This window comes from Mastigoproctus giganteus, chromosome 11 (assembly GCF_048544385.1).
Source record: "Mastigoproctus giganteus isolate SK-2022 chromosome 11, ASM4854438v1, whole genome shotgun sequence".
In the NCBI taxonomy this organism is placed as follows: Eukaryota; Metazoa; Arthropoda; class Arachnida; order Uropygi; family Thelyphonidae; genus Mastigoproctus; species Mastigoproctus giganteus.
In genome coordinates, this window is record NC_143585.1 from 116,682,952 (window position 1) to 116,700,498 (window position 17,547).

The following is a 17,547-nucleotide window of genomic DNA, read 5'->3' on the forward strand; positions in this document are numbered from 1 at the left end:
ATCAGCAGAAAACAGAATTGTTGCGATAGTAGAACTTAAGTCGGTTGGAGGGGAAGTTTTTGATGATATATTGCTGAAGACACTCAAGAATTACTGGTAGAAAAAGAGGCTAGCAAAGCGGATTTGATGGAAATGCCATCGGAGCTAATCCAAATCAATTCAGGGGATGATAATGCAGATGAAAATTCTGAAGTTCCAAATTTTACACTAAAAAGTATATGGGAAGGCATAAACTTAGCCGAGGAATTTGAATCTTATTTTTACAGTGAAGATCCTTCGACTGAAAGGAGCATAAAGTTCAAAAGGGATCTTCAAAAATGCTTAGCTCCATACTATGAAATTTACAAAGATCTATCAAGCAAAAGCAAACAAACCCAGATTACTGATATTTTAAAGAGAGCAGAGGATACACGAAATCTAGATGCTACAGAAGAAAGTTCAGAAGGTGAAGATATTCTGCAATGGAAAAAATGTTCTTGTTTGATTGTGCCGAACAGTGATGAAGAGGAAGAAAAATAAATGAATGTACAATATCTGGCATGTATGTATCACAGTTTGTAAGATGTTCAGTTATTGCTGTTTTTAATAAAAATTAAGTTTCCGATAGTTATAAAAAAATATGTATTTTTGTTGAAGGTGGAGTTGGGTTTCTGGTCAATAAAGATTTTAAAAACAACATTTTGGAATTCAAAAGTACATCACCAAGGGTGTCAAGACTAATATTCAAGATTTCTAAGAGGTACAAGCTAAAGATTATAATGATTTATGCACCAACATCGAGCCATGATGATGAAGAGGTTGAAGAAATGTACACTGAAATTGAGAGTCTTCTAGATGAGCAGAAAACCCACTACACTATTATTATGGGGGACTTCAATGCTAAGGTTGGAAAAAGGCAAAACAGCGCAGAAAGAGGAACTATAGGAAATTTTGGAATTGGTGAAAGAAATAAAAGAGGTGAAAGACTTGTGGAATTTGCAGAATCTCAAGGACTGTCAGTAATGAACACTTTTTTCAAGAAAAGGGTGAACAGAAAGTGGACATGGAAGAGTCCAAATGGATTAACAACTAATGAAATCGACTTCATCCTCACTAACAGAAGATATATTGTGAATGATGTTACCGTCCTGAATAAGGTAAATGTTGGAAGTGATCATAGAATGGTAAGATGTACACTTGATATAGATGTAGGAAAGGAAAGGAAAAAACTGACTCGAGTAAATAATACAAAGGTCTTTGAAATAACAGAGGAGGAGAAAAAGCAGTATGTACTGGAACTTAAGAACAAGTTTGAGCTTCTGCAGACTGCTCAGGACCAAGATATCGACGAGGAATATTACAACTTTCTGAAAGTGATAAAGCCCAAGAAACCTATAGGGAAACAGAAATCCAAAGAAGAAAAAATTAGTCAAGAAACACTTGTCATGATGAACCAAAGACGACAAATGAAGATCAAGAAAAACACTGACAGGGAGAAAATTGAGTATACTGAGTTATGCAAAGCCATTAGAAAGAGACTCAGAGAGGACATAAGAAGATTTAACACAAGAAAAGTAGAACAAGCATTAAGGGAAAACAAAGGATTTAAATCAGCAGCCATGAGCAGTAATACAGAAAGACAAATGATACTGAAACTGAAGAATAGCGATGGTGTACTTATAAACAGCAGAGAAGGCATAATTCAAATAGCAGAAGACTACTATAGAGAATTATACAAGGAGCGAGGGAATGATACCAGCAGTGGGGAACATGGATTGCAAAGTAGCAACACATACGACATACCCGATATTCTTCCTGATGAGGTAGAACATGCATTGAAGAAAATGAAGAATCGGAAAGTTCCGGGGGAAGATAAAGTTACTGTAGAGTTGTTAAAATTGGGAGGAAGAGACATAACACAAAAACTGGCAAGGCTCTTCACAAAGTGCATTAGAAAAGGTGTGATGCCTAAGCAGTGGAATAATGCAATCATAGTTTTGCTGCATAAGAAAGGAGATAAATCAGAAATTGGAAATTATAGACCAATTAGCTTGTTATCCCATATCTACAAGTTGTTCACAAGGGTCATTACTAACAGATTAGAAAGAATACTTGATGAGAATCAACCGAAAGAGCAAGCTGGCTTTAGGACAGGATTCTCAACTATGGATCACCTTCACGTAATATCACAGCTAATGGAGAAAGCAAATGAATATAAAACACCATTATGCCTGGCATTTGTGGATTATGAAAAGGCATTTGACTCCATACAGCATAAGGCAATGTTTCGGGCACTGGAAAGACAAGGCATAGATACTCCGTATATTATGATTTTGAAGAAAATATATGAGAGTGCTACATCCTTTATTTTAGACTAGACAAAGACAGTAGGAAATTTAAAATCAAGAAAGAAGTTCGACAAGGGGACACAATATCTCCGAAGCTGTTTACTGCTGCCCTTGAGGAAGCTTTCAGAAGATTAGACTGGTCACAGAAAGGAGAATACCTAAACCATTTACGATTTGCAGATGACATTGTGGTTATAAGCCACGATCCCAAAGAATTAGAGGAAAATCTTAATCAGTTATGCACAGTTAGTAAGGATTTTGGACTAAAGATGAATATGGCTAAAACAAAAGTAATGATGAACAAGTATGCCACGGAAAGGGAAATAATGATTGAAGGAGCAGTAATTGAAAAGGTGGAGTCATATACTTATCTGGGACAAGTTATTAGCTGTAATAATGATAAATGGCTGGAAGTCAAGAGAAGAATAAATTTTGGATGGATAGCATTTAGGAAATATAGTCACATACTGAAGAGCAATATCCCAGTTTGTCTGAAACGTAAAATAATGAACCAATGTATACTCCCCACCATGACTTATGGAAGTGAAACTTGGGCACTCACCAAAAGAATGGAAGAGAAGCTAAGAACTACACAGCGAAGAATGGAACGAATTATATTGGGAATCAGACTGTTAGATAAGAAGAGAAACACATGGATTAGGCAGCAAACTCAAGTAAAGGACATTCTTATCAAAACTAAAGAACTAAAATGGTCCTGGGCAGGACACATAGCTCGAAGACATGATGACAGATGGACTAAGAAAATAACAGAATGGTACCCAAGAGGAGCTAGAAGAAAACCTGGAAGACAAAGGCGGAGATGGATAGATGAAATTCATGAGTTTTTGAGTAGTAAATGGATGGCCAGTGCTCAAAACAGAAGGAACTGGAAAGTTGCTGGAGAGGCCTTCATCCTGCAGTGGATTGAGAATGGCTGATGATGATGATGATGATGTATTTTTGCTAGCTTTTGGAATGTAATCCTCCTTTTTGTACTTGTTCTTAGTCTTGTATAATATGGTTACACACTACACGAGATTTTATAGGAACCTTACTAGAGTGTTATACGAGGGTTACCTCTGTAACATTTTTGTTGAATAGTCAAAAAAACACAAGGCATCAGGATCTCTATTTTGGTTGGGGAGAAGTTGAGAATGGGAAATGAGTGCAAAGCAAAAAGTTTGTTAATATCTGCAAATGACTTCTTGCTCAAAACTTACCCTAGCCTAGTGGTTAGTATACAAGCAGAGTTAAATGCACCACTGTGTAAATCCCCATAATACAAGATATGACAATATTTCCGTAGTTGATGTTGTGAATGCTGCTTTCCCTTATCTGACCATCTCCAAAGTATGAAGAGAAAGTTTAATTATTTTTATTTTATCCACTTTTGCTATATACAAAGGGTACTAAGAAAGTTTTGCAATATGACGCAACAATGAATCACAGGAAGCTGCTTGTTGCTGCATGTTGAGACATGTTCATACGTGCATAGTAGCCGGCGCGCCACGTCGATGGGCTCAGTTATTCATTAGTAGTGAGAGTGTAAAGTGCTTGCGATGGCATCGTGGTCACGAAATGAGATAAGGACAGTTTTACGGTATAATTTTGTGCGTGGTTTAACCATAGACCAGTTTTAACCATAGACAGCTTAGAAGAAATGATTCTTGCACTAGATGATGATTGTCCACATCGTATAACGATATTCAGGTGGTATAGAGAATTCCAAAGGGGAAATTTCACTCTGGAGGATTCTGAGAGGCCGGGAAGGCCACGAACGTCAGTTACGGAGGAAAACGTTACTGCTGTGAGGAAAATGCTTGACGAAAACAGGCGAGTGACCTACCAACAGATAGAGGACACTTTGGGCCTAAATGCACCAGCAATTTGTTCGATTCTGCAAGATCATTTGCAAGTGAAGAAACTTTGTTCTCTCTGGGTGCCGCATCAACTGACTGAAGAGCAGATGACACGACGTGTGACTTGGTGCCGGGAGATGTTAAAAAAGTTTGATAAGGGACAATCTCGGTATGTGAACAACATCGTGACAGGTGACGAGACTTGGCTGTACTATTACGATCTGCCGACCAAGGCTCAAAACAAAGTTTGGGTCTTTGATGATGACGACACACCCGTAATTGTCAGAAAATCCCGATCTGTAAAGAAGAAAATGATAGCTGTATTTTTCAAATCGAGTGGAATTGTGGAACGTGTCGTTTTGGACACGCAGAAGACAGTCACAGCTAAGTGGTATACTGAACAATGCCTGCCTAAAGTCATTGGATCTATGAAGAACCTGCGGCCAAAGTCAAGAATGGACACCTGGTACCTCCATCACGATAATGCTGCAGCTCACCGCGCCAAAGCCTGCACCGAATATTTGACCACGACAGGACTGAAACTTCTCGAGCACCCTCCCTACAGTTCAGACCTTGCTCCCTGCGACTTTGCACTGTTCCCGCATGTGAAAATGAAGCTAAAAGGGAGGCGGTTTTCCAGTGGTGGGGACCTTCTACGGGCTTGGGACAACGAGTGTGCTGTACTCCCTAGTGAAACGTGGCAGAACTGGTTTAAAGATTGGTTTTGGAGGATGGAGAGGTGTATTGAATGTAGAGGAAATTACTTTGAAAAAATTAAATAAACAAAACTGTATTGCAAAACTTTCCTAGTACCCTTTGTATATATGCACAAATGTTGAATATGAAATGTAACTCTATGATCATATCTAAATGTGATCATAACCTTAGCCTGCTAACTTAAAAAAAAAAATAATTACTAAAATTAAAAATAATTCGCATTTAACCAACATTGCTGCATATTCAATCATGATTATGAGCGACGAATATCTCTCCTCAGAACTTTTATATCTTCTCACTCTCCTGCGCTATATATTCATCCTACCAATCAAAATTTCCTTCATTGACTAACAAGAATCCTCATTATTACTATTATTTATTTTTTTCTGTTTCTCTCACTTTTTGGATGCCCATACTTGTAGTGTATTTGTAATTGTCCATTCTTTTTTATATTAAGTTCTGTATTTATTCATAATTCCAATACTGTTTCATCAAATTAAGCTAGCAATGGTGGAGAAGGAAGAAGCTATCAAATTTTCTTTTGATGGTAGAAAATTATAGGGAATGAACTGCAAGAGATTAACTTCAATCATTCAGTTAAAAAACATATCCCTGTTTCTAATATAAAAAAAAACTGTGTGTATTTTCAGAAATGTTTCTAGTTTGGTTCCTTATATTTCTTTAAAAATGATCTGTTTGCGAAGCATATTTTGATATATATGACTGATTATGGCTGAAGATACGACTATTATCTTCAGCCACAGATCACGGGAGTGCTTGAAATTGTTGTTCATATGATCAGTTTATATTGAACACATAAAACACACCTCACAACTTAAGTCTTAAAAGCGAGCATGAAATGCAGGTGAAATCTAAAGTGTTTTATCCAAGATGGTTTTTGACTCCTGAAATAAGCAGAATTTTGTTGAATTGATTCCACCCTTATGAAACTCTGATCAATAAGCACCTCAGGTGCTGCTTTATTTAAGTAGTTTATATATATCATGTGCTGTGGTTAGTAATGATTATGTGTATATACCTACATATTTTGACAGTTCGACTACTTTCTTTAGCCATTCTCTGTGAGAGTGTTTTTTGTGGAAACAGGTATTTTTAATCAATTAAAGAGAATGCTGGTTTTGGAAAGTCACTGTAAAGTGAATAAAGTCAATATCTTCACCTGGATGACTTCAAAAAATACAGAAGAGGCATCCATTATAACACTAAATTAAATATTTCTAAGTAACTCATTTATAAAAGACATTTTTACAATGATAACTTGATAGATTGTTTATTTCAGAAAAAAAAAAAAAATTGATTTAAATTTCTTATGAATTACTATTCACTTTCTCATAAACTTTTTTGATTTATTTTTTTTATAGTCTGATAATCTCACTATTCCTAAAGAAGAGACTGTCCCACTTCTACCTATGGAGTCTATCAATTCTTCTGAAACATCTGAGACATCCACACCTTTATCTCAGCAAACTCAAGAAGAACTAAAAGAAGAGGAGGAAGATGAAGAGGAAGATGAAGAAGTGGATGAGGAGGATGAGGAACAAAAAGATAAATCTGATCAAACAGTAACCCTTGGTGCTGAAATAGTAGAAACTACAGCACATTATACAACCCCGAAAGATGTGTTATCATCTAGTCAACAGACAGAAAGTGGGGAAGACCCTTCACAAGAAACAAAATCAAAGGCACCATCAGTTGTGGGTGATTCGATTCCCAATAGTCCTGCTTCAACCTCTCAGAGGTATCACATTTCTTTTTACCATTATTAGGAGAATATAATTATAACTTGATTAGAGCTTTTTAAGTTTTAAAGCTGTTAATATTCCACTTTCTGCCCATGGTTATCCTGAAACATTTGACTAACAAAACTGGTCTGTACTTGTTAACAGGAGAGACTGCTTCTACAGGGATGGGATACACTTAAATAGAAAGGGTGCAAGAATGTTTGCTGATGCTATCGAGGCAGTGTTAGGAGGGTCGGAAAACTGCTAGATTGGGGGGATACAAGGACATTGGTGTATACTTGCGTGTACACCAATGCTAGGAGTCTAGTAAATAAATTTGATGAATTTGAGGTATTGCTCAAAACATCAAAGGCAGATATTTTTGGGATTTCAGAGACGTGGTGTCACACAGAAATAAGGAATGCAGAACTGGAATTTGGGGAGTACAATGTCTACAGAAAGGATAGACAGGATAGGAAGGGAGGAGGGGTTATGCTATTAGTTAAGAAACACAAAATCCAAGGAAGTGAAGCCAGTCGACATCGCTGAACAGTGCAGTGTCGAGTCAGTTTGGTGTGACATAAGCATTGGGAGATCAAAATTGAGAGTAGGAGTGTGCTATAGGCCTAATGACTCTGATGAGTATAATAAGAAACTGTACAGAGAAATAGAGAGTACAAGTAAATCAGAGAGTCTTATTATGGGAGATTTTAATTTCCCAGATATTGACTGGAATTTGGGGGCTGGTCACTCACACACTAGCAAGGCTTTTGTGGATTTATTAGATGATTGTTTTCTACATCAGCATGTTCGGGAGGCAACTAGAGGGAGTAATACTCTTGATTTGATTATCAGTAGTGATTCTTCATGCATTAAGAATCTGCAGATAAATGAACCACTAGGTGGCAGTGATCACAGTGTTCTGAAGTCGGATTTAATCAAAGAGGTAACTACGATTAGGAGTAAAGGGAAGGGGGTATTGCTTTCGTAAAGGCGACTACGGTGGACTGAGACAGTATTTAAATTCCCTACAGTGGGATCAACTGATGATGTTACCAACAGCAAATTCAAAATGGGAAGCATTCAAAGAACTTATCTTGGAAGCTACTAGGCTTTACATACCAACTAAGAAATATTGTTCAAGGTTTCGGCCTAAATGGATGTCAGATGAACTAATGAGGCATATGGCAGAGAAGAAAAATGCATAGAATACATACAAATTAACACGTGACACAGAAGCCTATGATAGATACAAGTTGATCTGTAACCAAGTTACAAAGGAGGTTAGGCAGGCGAAGGCAGATTACGAGAAATCCTTGGCAAAGGATGCGAAGAAAAACAGCAAAGAGTTCTTTACTTATGTAAACTCTAGAAGGAAGGGGATGAATCAGATTGGTCCACTTGATATCGATGGGTCAACTGTTGATGATCCTGCTCAGGTAGCTAACAAACTAAATGAATATTTTGCATCGACATTCACACATGAGGAGTTATTCAGCGAGGGGAATGCCAGAGGTGTATTCAACTCTGGCAGTAAGCTACAGAATCTTGTAATAACTGAGAGTAAAGTGGAGGAAAAATTGTTGAAGATAAACACAAGAAAGGCACCTGGGGTGGATGGAATCTATCCAGTTATATTAAAGGAGGCAGCAGTGGAAGTAAGCAAACCCTTAACCATAATTATGAGAGCTTCCTTGGACTCGGGGGAGGTATCATGGACTGGAGATGTGCAAATGTGACCCCAATTCACAAAGGAGGATCAAAGGCTGACACAAGTAATTATAGACCTGTTAGTTTAACTTCTGTTCCAGGTAAATTAATGGAGGCACTGGTTAAAGAAGCACTGCAGGATCATCTAGACAAGAATTCAGTTATAGCTCAGACACAGCATGGTTTTGTTAAGGGGAAGTCTTGCCTGACCAATTTGATTGGATACTATGATGCAGTCACAAAAGAACTGGATGCAGGGAATAACTTTGATATTATATACTTGGATCTTAGAAAGGCTTTTGATACTGTTGCACATGGAAGACTGCTGCACAAATTGGAGCAGTGTGGCATTGGAGGCAAATTGCTGCTATGGATAAATTGGTGGTTGAGGGGGAGAAGACAGAGAGTCGTAATCAATGGACACTGCTCATCGTGGACTAATGTTATTAGTGGAGTCCCTCAGGGTTCAGTATTGGGTCCTTTATTGTTTTCTGTATTTATAAATGATATTGATGATGGTATATCGGGCTTAATGTCCAAGTTTGCAGACGATAAGAAGGTTGGAAGGGTTGTCAAGGACACTACTGACACTATGCTGCTGCAACAGGATCTGGAAAGGTTGAGTAGATGGGCTGAGAGGTGGCAAATGAAGTTTAACATTGACAAATGTAAAGTACTACATATGGGAAACAGCAACCCCTGAGCAACGTATCAACTCTGTGGTACTACACTGACAGTGGTAGAGAATGAAAGGGACCTGGGGGTGATTGTGCAGGCAGATAATGAAGTTCTCGGAGCAGTGCAGACGGGCTGCAAGAGTAGCTCATGGTGTATTGTCAATGATATATAGGAATTTTTCTAGCAGGGATAAGGAGGTGATTATTCCCTTGTATAAGGCAATGGTCTGGCCACACCTAGAGTACTGTATACAGGCCTGGAGACTTCATTTCAAGAAGGATGTAGAGCTGCTGGAACGTGTACGGAGCAGAGCAACAAGATTAGTGAATGGAACAAAGGGTTCTCTTATGAAGAAAGGCTTAAGTTTTGCGAATTACAGTGTCTGGAGACTAGGCAGCAGTGAGGTGATCTGATAGAGGTGTACATGCCTTGAATGGTTTGAGCATGCTCAATGCTGATGGGATTCTTCCTCTTGCTCAGAATAATCACCTGAGAGGGCATAAATTCAAATTGAGGAAAGACAGATGTAGGATAGATGTGCGGAAATTTGCCTTTAGCCAGCGGGTGGTTGGTAGGTGGAACAGACTTCCATCCCTTGTTGTGGAAGTTGATAGCCTAAATAAGTTTAAGGCTCGGCTGGACAGGTATTTCGAACGAACAGAAGGGTGAAGTGGAAGTGGTTATTTTTTATTTATTTATTTTACTTTAATTTTTTTGACTGATGCTGCATAAGCTTGCTTTCTTGCATCAAATGCCTCTACTAATGCTAATGCTAATCCCGAAAGATGTGTTATCATCTAGTCAACAGACAGAAAGTGGGGAAGACCCTTCACAAGAAACAAAATCAAAGGCACCATCAGTTGTGGGTGATTCGATTCCCAATAGTCCTGCTTCAACCTCTCAGAGGTATCGCATTTCTTTTTACCATTATTAGGAGAATATAATTATAACTTGAATAGAGCTTTTTAAGTTTTAAAGCTGTTAATATTCCACTTTCTGCCCATGGTTATCCTGAAACATTTGACTAACAAAACTGAAAGATAATGTTTTATTTAACACTTTTTAAAGATTTACTTCAATGAAAGATAATAGCTGCTGGTATTGCAAGTTTTTGTTATTTTAACGAGTATTTATTTTAAAAAAATGTGAAAATATTTGATCAAATAACTGGCATTGTCATCGGGAAATGGCCTTATAATTTCCAATTCATTACTGATCTTGGCTGTTGCAAAATATGTTTGAAATATCTATACCCCCATTTTTAATAAAAAATTTTTTTTGTTTGTAAACTGTTGTAATAAATTTTATGACAGCATTTACAAATTAAGTAAATTCTTAAATTGTTAATTATTTCTAAATTATTTTAAAGTTAAAAACTTAGTGTAATAGTAATAGCAAATGATGCAAGAAAGTAAAACTCATACCTCCCAGATGGTATGTGGCAACAGAAGGGCGACTGTGGTGCAACTCGCTGGTAATTAGAATGCTGCTGACGGGAGTAATGTGTCAAAACACACAGTACATCGAATCCTGCTGAAAATGGGGCTGCGTAGCTGCAGGCCACTCTGAGTGCTAAGCACGGTTCTCTGGCGACGGTGTCTACAATGGGCATGCGAACATCGAAACTGGACCTTGAGTGATTGGAAGAAGGTCGTCTGGTCTGATGAATCACATTTTCTGTTGAACCCTGTGGACGGCTGTGTGCGTGTGTGTGTGTGTGTGTGTGTGTGTGTGTGTGTGTGTGTGTGTGTGTGTGTGTGTGTGTGTGTGTGTGTGTGTGTGTGTGTGTGTGTGTGTGTGTGTGTCATTTACCTGGGGAAGTGATGCGACCTGGATGCACCATGGGTCGAAAACAAGCTGGTTATGGCGGTCTCATGCTTTGGGCGATGTTCTGCTGGGATACCCTGAGTCCAGTCCATATACTGGGCACTCTGACATCTAACACCTACCTAAACATCATTGCTGACTGGTACACCCTTTCATAGCAACGGTCTTCCCCTCTGGCGGTGCCGTCTTTCAGCATGATAATGCTCCATGCCACACCGCCTAGATTGTTCGAGAATGGTTTGCGGAACATGAAGAAGACTTCCAGGTATTGCCCTGGCCTCAAAATTCCCCAGACATCAATCCCATCGAACATCTGTGGTTTGTGTTGGAACAGCAACTCCGAACTGTGTCGTCTCAAACACAGACCTCACAGGAGTTAAAGGATCTGCTGTTTACGTGTTGGTACCAGATACCACAAGACCCATTTAGAAATCATGTAGCGTCCATGCCTCTCCGGGTATGAGCTGCACATGAAGGACCAACATCATATTAGGTAGGTGGTTGTAATGTTTTGGCTCATCAGTGTATATCATCTGCAACAAAAAACCTTCTGAAATCATTTGTCCATGTCCTCTAACAGTTTGTCTAGTTCTTCCTTGAATTGATTCAAACCACCCACCTGTACAACACAAGATGAAAGTTTCTTCCAACAATCAACTACTTGCTGGCCGAAGAAAAATTTTTGGTATGAGAACCAGTTAGGATTTCTGGTCAATGGAAGAAGGGAAATGAGTGGGAGAAAGAACTGAACCTTGGGGATGTACCAGCAAAAAAAAAAAGTTACCGAGAGAGAGAGAGAGAGAGAGAGAAAGAAAGAAAGAAAGAGAGAGTCAGAAGTAGAAGGGAATCACCAAGAAAGAGAAGAATCACGATATCCAGCTCAGGACCCTGGGTGGGTGTGCCAAGCCCATACTCACCAGATGTGATGCCCAGATCCTTGACATAACGTGACCTTGAAAATGCCCCCCCCCACACCCCCACATACACACTACTCAGACTCCCTCCAGTCACTATCTGGCAGCAGGGCTGGTGCAAGGGTACCTGGCACCCCTAGGCAAAGAAAAATTTATGTGCCCCTTATCAATACGTACTTACATATTCACATGCATAGCCAAATATAAACAAATTTGATATAAAAAAAAATTATTGATTTTTTTTTTTTTAAAAATTAACAAAACAGTATTTAAATTGCACAAAAAAGGAAAAAAGTTTTTTCAATAATTTTCATTAACTCGTATTTTAAACATCAGTAATTCATTAACATACTTAATAATACATTTACAGTTAAAGTTAAATACATATTGCAATTTAATATTTATGAGAAATTAATTTTTCGCACTTTTGCTCTTGCGAATGTTTGAATTAATGTGTCGACGTCAAGGTTAGCTGCAATTTTGTGTTCAATTGATATTATTGCCAGACCAGTCAGTCTTTCTTGAGCCATGGTCGATCGAGTGTATGCTTTTATCAATTTCAATTTTGAAAAACTCCTTTCTGAACTGGCAATATTGCGAATATGCGCAATGCAATAAATAAATTTGAAACGCTGTTTTCTAATTTATGTTGACATATATATATGAGAGGACATCAATTGCCGAAGTGTTTTTGGAAATTTGTCTTGCTATTACTTGCAATTCGTTACTTAAATCTGTTCCATCGATATCTCAAGAATTATTGTGCATAAAGTTTCTTTCTAAAATTAAACATATTTGAAGCAGCTCTTCAGAAGAAATTTTTTGCAATTCGTATATATTTATAAGAACACCAAAATTTTCATTTAATACAGACATGTTTGAATTTCTCCTCCACAGCTGTAATAGCGGTGTCAATGATTGAAAAATAAAAATCAATCTTAAATTTTTGTTTCAAATTGCTAATAGGTTGATCCTCTTGCTTGTACATAAATTGGCTTCTTCTTATTTCCAAGCCGAACTGTTTCTTGTTCTTCTTCAAAATTAGGCAGTACACCTAAAATCTCAGCAACTTTTGTCACTTCAACCAATAATTTTTCAAACTCATTATTTCAAATCCTCATTAAGAATTTTTTTGTCATTTATACATTTCATGGCACTACTCATATCAGTGCTTTTATTCTGAAGTTGTTTACTTGTCACATTTATTTCAAAAAGTATATTATACCACATAATTAAAGATACAATAAATTTAAATTTTGTAATATTTTTAAGAGGTCCATTTGCTTCTACTTTCATAGTATTGCCATTTAACCCCGATAAACGATCATCTTGATATATCTCTTCCAATGCATTGCAAACACCGGACAAATTATATCTCAAAGGTTTCAGTGACTCAATTCGATTTCCCATCGTGTGTCACAGACTGGTTTAAGAGTAAAATTAGTTATGTGCTTTTTCAAGTATTCCCATCGACGAGTCGAGCCGGAAAAATATACATACAAACGATGTATTGAAAAATACAGTGGCATCTAAACTATTAGCAGTACAATTCACTACTAAATTCAGTGAATGTGAACTGCGAGGTACACGTGTTGCTCTTGGATTTATATTTAAAATTCGTTGTTGTACACATTTTATATCTCCTTTCGTGTTGCTGGCGTTGTCGTATCCTTGACCTCATAGATTCTGGATAGGTAAACATAAATTTTCTAAAAAACGTATTATTTCATTTGCCGTACTCTTTCCAGTAGTACTTTATATGTCTACAAATCCCAAAAAAGTGTTCATTTATGGAAACTTTATTGTTAGTGGTGTCCACAAAACGTATTACTATACTTATTTGCTCCGTGTGAGCATTATCGGGTGTACAATCTGTAATAATAGAAAAGTATTGGCGCCTCTGTAACCAGGTGGGCTTCTTGATTTGACCCGGGTTCGAGCCCATCACCACCAAATACGGAGGATGCGGAAAGGTCAGGGAATGACCACCGCATATCCCGGAGCAATATGGCCTTAGTTGCTAATGCTCCTAAAAACAAAATAACAAACAACAACACAAACAGAAAAGTATTTGACGACAGAAACAAAATCCAAAATTTTTTTCTTCACAGCATCAGAAATAATCTTTATTATTTCATTTTGCACATCTTTTTCGAGTTAATGCAGATATGTTTCTTTATCTTTTATTTTTCTCGAATGTTCATTCATAATCGGGTCAAATTTCGCTAAGAATTCAACAAATTTCAAAAAATTTCCATTTCCATGAGCAATTAATGTTTCATTTGTTCTCCGAAAAGACAAATTCTGTACAGCCAATGTTTGAACTAATGTAAACAGTCATTCTAGAACTTGCAACTTTCTTCTTTTTTAATAATTCTTAAGTTCTGTTCACCAATGGTTGTATGTTTTTTAATTCTTATCTCCAGTTCTTTCCATTTATGATAATTTTCAACATGCCTTTGGATTTTCTCATGAGCATATATAATTGATGAAATATTTTTTCAGTTTTTTAAGCCAAAATCAGCAATGAATCCAATGATCAAATAACAAGCAGCAAAAGCAAAATGCAGAATATGTGGATTTCTAATACATTAACCACGAACGCTGTATTGTCTCGCTGTTAAATAACTTTCAAATATAGTGTGTTGTTGAAAATATTTGATTGTTGGAAAGTCGAAATTATAAATTTGTTTTGGTCCATGTTCAACTAACAGTTGACATAATTTATCAACATTTAAAATCTTTAATTTACTCCATGTTGCTGGATCATCATAACTTAAATTTTGAAAATTGATTTCTTCAGTACCAACAGTACCACCTGCCGAACATTTAGCTTTGGAATCGACCTCAACAATATCCAGAACAGTTGATGAAGATTTCACCTCTTCAGTTCTTTTGGTCGCTGTCTCCTTAGATATTGTATTAAGAGTTTCAACATCTTTTTGACGATCTTCTTGACATAAGTATTTTAAGAAAGCACCTTCTTGTTTTTTCAAAACATTGTTTTTTTCAGCTTTTCGTTTTCTATATTGGTAACCAGATGGTTTTTTGTTTATTTTGAAGGTCTGTAAAAAATATTTTTTGAGATATAATTGTAAAATAATAGAGAATCAACAAAAATAAAAAAAAATTAAACAGATGCAAGATTCGAACCGAGATTATTTTATATAACTGATTACCGATTACACTATTTGGCTGTCACAGACCATCTGGACTTTGCCGAAATCAAGTCCACTTGACTGGAGTGTCACCTGAATGTCAGTTCCATCAGCGTTTTTGTCTCCCAGTTAGCAAGCACAGCTTGTTGGTTTAGGTATGTTGAGCTTGTCATTGCGGTAATCTTGATTTATTCTTTTGCGTAGCATTCTTTCCATGATCTTACTGAGCGCGGATAGAAGTGCTATAGGTCTGTAAGAGTTTGGTAATTCCGGGGGTTTGCTTGGGCTTTTGATGATTAGTTTCAGTGTTGCAGTTTTCCATTGGACTGGAAATTAGCCCTGTGCCAGACATATATTGAAGAGGTGGAGAAGAAGAAGAAGAAGATCTGGTATGATTCAATGGCCTTTTTTGCCATTTCCGGTTCAATTTGGTCTGGGCCTGGCCATTTCCTGTTCTTGGTTCTTTGCGCTGCCTCCTGCATTTGTCCATTGTAAATGGGGGTTCTATCTGATTACTTTCGTATCGTTCATTGCCTTTGCATATATTTCTTTGTTCCAATGGCCTATATCTCTTTGTTCAGCTGGTCGGGTGGTTCCTGGAAAATGGTATCGAGTATGTTTCCTCAGATTCCTCCCAGGTCATGATAATGGCACCTTGGGGAGTTTTAGTTGCCATTACTACTTCCCCCATGGGGAGCTTGTTTGTGGTGATCCTATACACCACTCCCCAGGGGTTTTCATTACCAGTTGTTTGGACCAATTTTTCCCAAGATTCTTTTTTGTTTTTCTTGATCTTGTCTGTATATAGGTTTCGGATTTGTCTGTATTGATTTTTCAGTGCCATCACGTCCTCTGGCGGCCAGGTCTTTCGAGCTCTTTGGAATTGTTTTCTTTTTTCCTGAACTAATTTTCTCATTCTATGGAGCTCTGGGGTCCACTGTGGTGTCGCTCCTACCAAGGGGATTTTTCTTTTCTCCGCTGCTGTGGTAATTATTTTAGTCACCTTCCTTTGCATTTGGTCAGTGTTTTCCCTCCCTCCTTGTTTAGTTGTTTGAGTATCAATGTGGTGCTGTTCTTGTATGTGGAGGTTGTTCTTGTTTCATCCCAGTTGGCTTTCTGGACATTAAATCTGTATAGCATGGGCTTTGCAGTTGCCGCTCTTGCAAGATTTCTTCTGATACTGTAAGTTATAGTTCTGAGGGTTGTCCATTCATTTTGGACAGCCCAGTCAGTTACATATTTCTCTATGTTTCTTGTTGCTAGTGTAATGTCAATCGTTGCTTCCCAGGTTAAGTTACTGTATGTTGGAAGGCAAAATGGCTGATTCTTCATTGTGAATGTTGAATTGGCTAGAAAGTCTTCCAATTTCTGGCCGTTTCTGCTTCCTCTGTGTTCAGGTGTTGTACTGTGCCAGACTTGTGACCTACAGTTCACATCAGCACCCACTATGATTCTCTGCCCAGACAGAGATGTCTAGATATTTTCCAGGTAGGTGAGGGCAGTGTCTATCTCTGCCCCTGGCCTGCGGTATAATGCTATGATATATAAGGTTCCCACTGAGGACATGAGTTAGGCACATGCTGCCCAAGGAGTGCACAGCTCGGGAATTTTGGCGACTGTGAGTTCTGTGTTTCTCACTAGAATTGCTGCCCAGGACTTTTTAGCAAAGCGGATATTCTCTCACTTGCTTTTGGTTCTGTGACCACGATATCATCCATGTTGTTTTCTTCCGCCTTTTGTCTCACCTGCTCCACCACTGCTCGGGCTCTTTGGGCATTGATTTGGTGTATTCTAAGTACTGCGGAGTTGAATCTTTTAATTAGAGTCCCCATAGTCGATTCTTGCTTTATACAATCCTTTGGTTTTTAGGTAGGTCGGGCATTCTGGATCCTGGATCATGGTATCGAGTACGAATGCTCTAGCTTCAAGCTCTTGCAATTAGCGCATATGGGTTCACTGGCATTGTTTGGACAGTTTCTATGTTCATGTCCCTTACCTGAGCAGTGGCCACAAGTCGATTTCTTTTGGATGCAGGTGTGGGTGGTGTAGCCATACTTGTAACATCTGAAGCATTGTTTGGACAGTTTCTATGTTCATGTCCCTTACCTGAGCAGTGGCCACAAGTCGATTCCTTTTGGGTGCAGGTGTGGGTGGTGTAGCCATACTTGCAACATCTGAAGCATTTCGGTATGGCCACATGCTCCCTGAACCGTAGGGTGCTCCACTCAACATAAAGTCTGCTCTGTGACTTAATAACTTGCCACATGGATGGTGTTAACTCGACTGTCCAGTTGTTGTCTTTTTCTGTTTTTTGATCTTATCTTGTATTTGGGAGTTATTAAGTTGGCTGGTTCCTGTTCAGGCAGTTTGTGTCATAGATTCTTCCTGTATATTTCTTCTGCAAGTTGTTCAGGTTGCAGTTCATGGTTCACCTCAAATAATATTATCGCTGGGCCCTTCCTTCTTGGGGCTTCTTCTATAAGTCCAAGCAAGGTTATTTTGTTATTGGTAATTATGTGGTCTGTCTCCTCTTTGGTTTTGGTCTCTATCAGTATTTCTGGGTTACGGGTTTTTCATATTGACTTTATCCTAGTGTTTTGAAAGTCACTTTTCAT

General features: G+C 38.0%; 2 protein-coding genes across 2 annotated transcripts in view; both read left to right on the forward strand.

The window, feature by feature from the left end:
* The window catches only part of LOC150078371 (uncharacterized), a 313,332-nt gene extending 306,642 nt beyond the window's left edge, over positions 1 to 6,690 (forward strand). Inside the window, exon 14 of the mRNA XM_090384546.1 lies at positions 6,286 to 6,690. Within this exon, the coding sequence (XP_090240672.1) occupies positions 6,286 to 6,690 (405 nt within the window). The remainder of the gene's footprint in view (positions 1 to 6,285) is intronic.
* A 3,123-nt stretch (positions 6,691 to 9,813) lies between these two features.
* Positions 9,814 to 17,547, forward strand: part of LOC150078372 (bromodomain-containing protein 8-like) — a 159,922-nt gene continuing 152,188 nt past the window's right edge. The window contains exon 1 of the mRNA XM_090384944.1: positions 9,814 to 9,939. The gene's annotated coding sequence lies outside the window, so the exon portion shown is untranslated. The remainder of the gene's footprint in view (positions 9,940 to 17,547) is intronic.